The 8,769-nt window shown below is 44.0% G+C and overlaps 1 protein-coding gene across 1 annotated transcript; it reads left to right on the forward strand.

The window, feature by feature from the left end:
• Nucleotides 1-1,904: 1,904 nt before the first annotated feature.
• Nucleotides 1,905-3,561, forward strand: LOC121746029 (F-box protein At5g49610-like). Its single transcript, XM_042139966.1, has 2 exons — nucleotides 1,905-1,908; nucleotides 2,078-3,561. Exons 1-2 carry the CDS (start codon nucleotides 1,905-1,907, stop codon nucleotides 2,662-2,664), a joined length of 591 nt encoding a protein of 196 aa, XP_041995900.1. The 3' UTR covers nucleotides 2,665-3,561.
• Nucleotides 3,562-8,769: the final 5,208 nt, after the last annotated feature.

Genomic DNA, 8,769 nt, shown 5'->3' on the forward strand with positions numbered 1-8,769 from the left:
CGCGCACCGGGGATGAGTGTCGGAAGGGGTGGAACCGAATCAGGGCTGGGGTCTCCCGATTTTCGGGCTTGTACGCCAACGCCCTCCGCATGCAGAACAGTGGCCAAACGAAGGATGACTGCAGGAGGATAGCGGAGAAAGCCTTCCCCCAGCCTGGGTTGTATAAGGAGTTCACCTACTGGAACTGCTACGAGGTGCTGAACGACTCCAAGAAGATCCGGGCAGGTGTCGACGCTGGCTGGCCGAAGAAGCAACGACTGAACTATACCGGTGATTACAGCGGCAGCAGCGGCGGTTCCCACGACCTCCCCGAGGATGCGGAGGAGCTCCCGTCCCCGCCATTGTTCGCTCGCCGAACTCGCCCGGTTGGTCAAAGGGGGGCGCAACGGGAGGCGCCGGGGGGTCCCAGGAGGTACAGTCGGCATCCCCCCTTGGCTTGTCGACAAAGGATCTCAAATTCTTCGTGTGTCAACAAACGCGCGCTCAGATGGCCAAGACGTTAGCCGAATGGCAGACGGCGATGGACCCCGAGGAGAAGAGTTTTCTTCACGCAAAGCTCGTGAGCATGCGTGACGATTTGAAGACCGGGGGGGCACCGTGGGGTTCCGGCGGATACGGAGGCGGCGGCGACGGTGGCGGCGGAGAAGGGGGCGATAGAGACGATGAGTGAGGCGGAGGTCGTGTTTTTTTTTAATAATGTAATTTTTTAAAATTAATGTATTTTTTTAATGTAAATTTTTTTAAAATTAATGTATTTTTTTTGTTGTACTTTTTTTAATTTAAATAATATTATTGAATTTTCCCGTTTCTGTGTCGTACATTTAATTCCGTATTTTGTGTGATTCTCAATTATTTGTTTTATATAATTAGGGGTGATGTGGCTAGGCTATTGTTGGACTATTTGCTTGTCCTGGTGATGTGGCATGAGGATTTTTAGGGCTGATGATGTTGCAGGAGGTGTTTGTGGCTGGGCTATTGCTGGGCGAAAGTCACTGAAGATGCCCTTAGTCAGTGACGAAGCCAAAAACTTTACTTTGGGGGGACCGAAGCTTAGGTATATTTTAGTGTTGGCATCGCCGAAAATTTTTGTAGCATAAGCAATGGGGAATTGCAAAAGATATAGTAGTAGATGAATAATGAGAGGAAAAGAATGAGAGAATGTGTAATAGAAACTAGAAATATACTATATACTTACTATCGTTATAAAACAAGGTGCAAATAAATTATAATATAAAATTAAAAGTTGGATATATGCAAATAAAATAGCAGTGAGAGTAAAACTAATAGACATAAAAGTGTAAGAAAATAAAACAATAATTTTTTTTTGATTTATAGGTGGAAGGATTTGAACTTGGATACATAAAAATATACTGTAAGAAAATAAAACAAATTCTTGGAAATAAAAAGTGTTAAAAAATTATTTGTGACAAAATGAATTGAACTTTGGGAACATAAAACAAACTCCTAGACATAAGAGTGTAAGAAAATTAAGCAAGAAAAAGAAATTGATTTTTAGGCTCAAGGGGAGTCGAACTTGGGAGCATAAAAATGTAGAACTTGGGAGCATAAAAATGTAAGAAAATTATGCAAAGGATAAAAAAAAGACCGATTGCAAGCTGTGGGATTTGAAATCAGCTAAGCAAGGACACTGATCTGAACTGAAACCAACTGTGCTACTCACAATCTTTATCTTTTCAATAACATATATATACTAATAATTTCAATAGCTGGGAGGCCCAGTGACCCCAGGCCCCAACGTGGCTTCGTCCCTGCTCGTAGTTACATTATACATTATCTAAATTACTGACACACAAAAAAAGTCTTGCTTTCAGATTACAAAAACAAAAGTGATTTGCAACTTTTTCAGTAGACATCGCAATAGAGTGACTCACAGCACATTAAAAATGAGTAAATTAGGTTTTCTTTTAACTTTACTTGCATCGTTCAGCTCCCTCCTCCCTTCACTATTTTAAACGTTGATATATATCCCTATCTCCACAAATACATACTACAATCAAACAAATCTCTGCATCCATTTACAAAATGAAGCCATCTTTCTTCACAAATCTACCATAAGAAATCATCCCCAATATCCTCTCAAGGCTCTCTGTTCGTAGCATTGCAATTAGCAAGTGTGTTTGCAAAGCATGGCTCAATCTACTTGATGATTTCATCGATTCACATCTTTCCATATCCACCCCTACCCTAGCTGTAATGATGCCGTTGCCGGATGCATATCAGTGCGAAGTTTTCGAACTGGAAGACGAACTCGATCTCCGCCATGGCTACGGTCCACTCACCGAGTTCGATTCCCCCGACGAAGCAACGATAGAAGGCTCTGCTAACGGTTTGCTCTTTCTACACAATCTCGAAGCCGATTTCGATATTTTCTATGTATGCAATCCGGCTACTCGTGAATTCTGCGAGCTCCTCTCGCTTCCTCAAGGAATCACGTATGGATTTGGAGCGAGCAAAATAACTGGCCAACATAAGGTAGTCTGTATTAGCCCCAAAATGGATTGTCATGTTTACACTCTCGGAACAAGTTCATGGAGACGCGTTGAAGCTGCCACCGCCTCGTTTGATTACAGCTATAGTATCTTTGGCTCATTCGTTAATGGCAGTCTCCATTGGATAGTATCCTCAGATTCTGATGACACATAATGGATTTGTTGCTTTGATGTTGAGAATGAATGCTTTAGCACCTTTCCTGCTTCTCCGCCTCTTCGAGACTGCAGATTGGATAGTCGCAGGCGCTTGTTTGCTTAGAGGGATTGCATGTGCTTCTATCATGTTACAATGAGATTGCTATATGGTTGATGAAGGAAACTTGGTGCATGGATCGTGTCATCCGTGTGAAGCCTTATTATGGTAGGTATGGCTTCGCATATGTTCAGCCTATTGAAGTATTCGGAAATGGTGACATCTTGATGTTGTGTGATGCCAAGATATTCATGTACTATTCCAACAAGACTAAGACGGCCCAAGAGATTGGTGCTTTCTTTGGTGCGAAGAAGAACTGTATCACCTCCGCGATGCTATAATACTGCGTATTCAGAGGGCTATAATGCAGATTTAAGTCTCATTACTCAAATGTGCCCCCACTTCTGTGAAAAGAATCGGCTTCTTCAACACACTTTCACCATCACTTATATGAGCATCTACCCATCTTGAAAGGTACTTCACTTTTGCTTCTAAATCTGCCTCTGGGATCCTACAACGTTACAATCCAATAATACTGCGTATTCAGAGGGCTATAATGCAGATTTAAGTTTACAAGAAACATTCTAATTGTGTTCAGAAAAAATAGTGCTGGTGTGAGTTACAAACCAGCTGTGAGGGTATGCATGGACTGAGGCAAAATCTATGTCTTTGATGGCAGAATTCTTTACAAAGTCTGATCCAAGCATCGCTGCCCACTTCCCTGGATTTGCTCTGTGACTATCATTTGAGTTCAGACTATAATCCCCTTCGAGTCCAACCGTTACTAGATGTTTTTAGTCCAAACTCGTAGTTGATTTTGCTTTGTTGGTTGAATCGTGTTTTGATCTCGTTTTCTTGCTTTGCACCGTTGATTTTGTCTTGATTTAAGTAATAAAGCTTTGTTGGGTTCTTCTCGTGTTGATCTTCGCTTAGATTTAGATGCTTATTTCTAGGTTTTAAATTTTCAATTTCCGAATGAACAAAGAAATTCTCATGGTATAATTGTTCAACGTTTTTGTTGGAAAGAAATCATGTAATTAAGCTAATTGATCACAAATTGATTGTTACCATAGCTAGAATAGGATCCCTAAATTATCTCCTTACCATATGAAGGATTGATTGTATCTATAAGATTGTAACCTAGCACACAATGAAATCAAGAAACAAATTCACCAAAATTACCGATTCTAGTTTCTTCATGGCATCAAGAGCAGGAAAAAGATCTCTGGCTCAGAGAAATCTCATCACTGCCGTGTAATACCCCTCTCGGCCTTTACCTAAAATCAAACACAATCAACCTCACCAAAAATGTCAGACGGAGCAGAAGAGAAACCAACAACAGAATCCTCAACATTGAGGACGAACAAGAACGTTACCGTGGCGTTCAAATTAAACGGGAAGAATTACCCGTTATGGTCGCGCCTAATGAAAGTCGCGATAGGAAGCAGGAGAGGATATACGCATATCCAAGACAAACCGCCGGAACCCGGAAGTAAGGGGTACCGCGAGTGGGAAGAGACAGACCTCGTGGTCTTCTCGTGGATCATCGACAACGTCGAGCACGATATCATTGCCGACTTCGCCCACCACCAAACGGCCAAGGCGTTGTGGGATAATCTCGCAATTACGTTCGAAGGAAAGGCGGATCCATATCAGATATATGACCTGGAGGACAAGATAACATATATGAGACAGGGAAATCTCGACGTAGAGACATATTACCGTCGCCTCCACGGATTGTGGATTAGCATTGATCGAACCCAGAAACAACCGGTCACATGCTGTGATAAGGGGATCGGACAGTATCGACAACACGCAAATGACAAGAGGCTCATCAAATTCCTCACTGGCCTGAATCAAGAGTACGACCACATCCGACGGGAGATCCTCAAGGAACAGCCGTACCCCTAAGTCGAAGAGGCCTACGGATGGGTGAAGAAGGAGGCGGCTCGACAAAGGATCATGCCACCGGCGTCAACTCCACCCGCCGGAGACCCCTCTGGCATTGGAAGTGCCGATGCATCATCGGGGGAGATAGGCTACGGATTCGGGGCACAGAGAGATCGACCGAACAATCGAGGGAGCCAGCAGCGTCCGCCACCAGCCGGAAACCACCACCAGACCGCCGCAGGCACCGGAGGGAGACCGGACAAGAGCAAACTGTGGTGCTCCCATTGCGGGAAAAACAAGCACACGAGAGAGACCTGCTTTCTCCGGGTAGGATACCCGGAATGGTGGGACGAAAAACAGAGAGCACGAGCCCAAGGGAGGCTCGCCGCCGTCGGAGTTACAGAAATCGCCCAACGACAGCCCCCAAATCAGAACAGGGAAGGGGCGAGTGGTGGAGGAAATTCAACCGGTAATTCCTCCCAATCAGAAATCAGCGGTGGCGGTGGAAGCAGCGGCGGCGGGAGCGGCATCCGGATCGGAAATTTCGTGGAACGAACCGGAGCAGCGACAGAGAATCAAAATTGGGGTAGCGGCGGAGGAATAGGAGGTAAAGGGTTTGATCTTCGATCAAACCCTAGTAAATCCCTTCAATTATGTTTCTATCCCCAACACTTTCAAATATTACAAAATGAACCCCACTACATTGAAAAAGAGCCCCCAGATTCCTATTATTCCGAAAAACCCCCCACACTTACTAAAAATCCGAAATTGACCCCAAAAATTGAACAATTTAGTATCCAAAACCGTTTTGCACCCTTGTTAAATATTTCCGCTGCATTCAACGTGCAAAATAGAGATAGGACTGATAAAAGAGGTTGGATTTTTGATTGTGGAGCCACAGACACCATGACCCCTGAAAGAACGGACTTTAGCGATTTTAGTGAAGTCACTAAAACCTTTATTAGAACTGCGAATGGGGAATTAATTAAAGTAGCAGGGGCAGGAACCATAGAAATTTCTCCAAGTCTTCGATTGTCAAATTGCTTATTTGTACCAAGCTTGTCTCAAAGATTGATGTCGGTTAATCATGTCACACGGGAACTACAGTGCACTCTTCTGATGCACCCAAATTGTTGCGTTTTGCAGGATATTCGGACGAGGAAGATCATTGGGCGTGGCACTGAGAACAATGGACTCTACTACGTGGATGGGGTAGTCCAACATGGCAGTGCAATGCTAGCTCACGGGTCTACAAGAGAAGAGGCTTGGCTGTGGCACAGAAGACTAGGACATCCTTCTTATGGTTATTTTCAACTTTTGTTTCCTAATTTTAAAATTCCTAAAGACTTTTCCTGTGAGACATGTGTTTTGGCCAAGAGCCACAGACAATCTTTTAAACCTTCAAATTCTCGTATGAAATCTATGTTTGAACTTGTGCATGCTGATGTTTGGGGCCCTGCGTCAGTTGTTGGGGGAAAGGGATTTAGATACTTTGTGACTTTTATTGATGATTGCACTAGGATGACATGGGTTTATTTCTTGAAACACAAGTCTGAAGTGGTTGAAAAATTTGTTCTTTTCTTCCATATGATTCAAACTCAATTTCAAACCACCATAAAAATCCTTAGGTCCGATAATGGGAGGGAATTTGTCAATAGTGATATGTCGGATTTTTTCCAAAAAAAGGGCCTTATTCACCAAACTTCATGTGCGTATACGCCCGAACAAAATGGGGTAGCCGAGAGAAAGAACAGAACAATCCTAGAAATAACCCGAGCTATCATGATTGACTCCAAAGTCCCAGCCTTTCTTTGGCCAGAAGCCGTGGCAACTTCCATCTACCTCATAAACCGATTACCCACAAAAATCCTCAACAAAAAAACACCCCTTGATGTCCTTTCCCAACAAGCCAACATACCTGAATCCCAGAGTTTGTCACCAAAAATTTTCGGATGCACAGTTTATACCCATATTCCCAAACATGAAAGAACAAAATTTTCTCCATGTGCCACCAAATGTGTCTTTGTGGGGTATGGAATCAACCAGAAGGGATATCGTTGCTTTGACCCAAGTACCGGGAAGATTATCACCACCATAAACTGCACCTTCTCAGAAACTGAGTTCTTTTACACCCACCACCTTAGCAGTCAGGGGGAGCAAAATCCTGAAATTAATCATAGGGACTGTCTAAGTTGGTTTGTGTCACCTCCAAGTCCTTCAATTGAGGATCCACCAGAGACTGTAGCGGTCACTGCCGCCGAACAAGCCTCACCACCAGAGTCTCCTCAACCACCTCAAGATCAACCTCAACCGATATCCCAGGTATCTCCTATACCACCATCTGAAGAGAATACTGTGGCTAATACTAACCCTGCAGAAGAAGAAGAAGATAATACCATTGATAGTGATACTGGGAGATATGTCCTCCCAAATCGAAGTACTCGGGGCATCCCTCCGAAACGGTATTCTCCCGGGAAGATTGGTGTCAAAAACAGATATGGGGTTGCAAACTTTGTGCAAGGGAATTTGAGCAAGATGGCGCGCGCATTTGAGGCAGCGCTGTATGAGGAAGAAGAAATTCCGCAAACTGCGGAAGAAGCAATGAGGCACAAGCACTGGAGAGAAGCCATGGATACAGAAATGAAAGCATTGATGAAGAACGAGACATGGGTGAAGGGAAGACTGCCAGAAGGAGTCAAAGCCGTGGGATGTAGATGGGTGTTCACTATCAAACGGAGACCTGATGGCTCGATCGAACGATATAAGGCACGACTGGTAGCAAAGGGATACACTCAGACTTACGGAGTTGATTATGCTGAGACTTTTTCACCAGTAGCAAAGATCAACACAGTTAGGGTGCTATTCTCGATTGCAGCCAACAAAGATTGGCCACTTCATCAGTTTGACGTGACGAATGCCTTCCTACATGGGGAACTACCCAAACCGATCTTCATGGTTCCTCCCCCAGGATTCGGAGATAACTTTCAGCCTGGAGAAGTGTGCAAACTACAGAAGACATTGTACGGACTTAAGCAATCCCCGAGGGCCTGGTTCAGTCGATTCACCGAAGTGATGAAGAAGTATGATTATCGGCAGAGTAACTCAGATCACACGTTGTTCATCAAGAAGAAGAACGGCAAAATCACGTGTCTTATCGTATATGTGGACGACATGATTATCACTGGAGATGATGAAGAAGAAATCCAGGAATTGAGAAAGAACCTGTTCAAAGAGTTTGAGATGAAGGATCTGGGTCTTCTCAAATACTTTCTAGGAATTGAAGTCTTAAGATCAAAAAGGGGGATCTTCATCAATCAGAGGAAATACATCCTTGATTTGCTAGCAGAAGTGGGAATGATAGATTGCAGGCCAGCAGACACGCCAATGATACAGAATCACGGATTACAAATAGTAGAATGAGCCAAACTCACAGACAAGGGGAGATATCAAAGGCTAGTAGGTAAGCTCATCTACCTAGCTTATACTAGGCCTGACATAGCATATGCAGTGGGGGTAGTAAGCCAGTTCATGCACTCACCACAAGAAGATCATTGGGAATCAGCTCTCAGGATTGTACGTTATTTGAAGGGTACAGCGGAGCATGGGGTCCTGTTCGAGAAACATGGACACTTGGACATTAGTGGTTTCACTGATGCAGATTGGGCCGGGAATCCGAACGACCGAAAATCCACGGCAGGGTACTTTACGCTGGTTGGAGGAAACCTCGTTACTTGGAGGAGTAAGAAGCAAAAAGTGGTTGCTCTCTCAAGCGCAGAAGCTGAGTTTCGGGGAATTAAAAGTGGCCTCACTGAGATTTTGTGGCTAAGGAAGCTCATGATAGAGCTTGATTTGTACGTGCCAAAACCGTGTAGACTGTTCTGCGACAACAAAGCTGCGATCAGCATCTCCGAAAATCCAGTCCAGCATGACAGAACTAAGCATGTGGAAGTGGACAGACACTTCATCAAGGAGAAAATTGAAGCCCGGATTGTCGAATTTCCATATGTGAAGTCAGAGGATCAGTTAGCAGACATTCTAACCAAGGCGGTGAACTCCACGTCATTCAAAGGAGTACTGAGCAAGTTAAGGATCGAAAATCTCGTTACTTAACTTGAGGGGGAGTGTTGGAAAGAAATCATGTAATTAAGCTAATTGATCACAAATTGATTGTTACCA

This window comes from Salvia splendens, chromosome 8 (genome assembly GCF_004379255.2).
Source record: "Salvia splendens isolate huo1 chromosome 8, SspV2, whole genome shotgun sequence".
Taxonomy (NCBI): domain Eukaryota; kingdom Viridiplantae; phylum Streptophyta; class Magnoliopsida; order Lamiales; family Lamiaceae; genus Salvia; species Salvia splendens.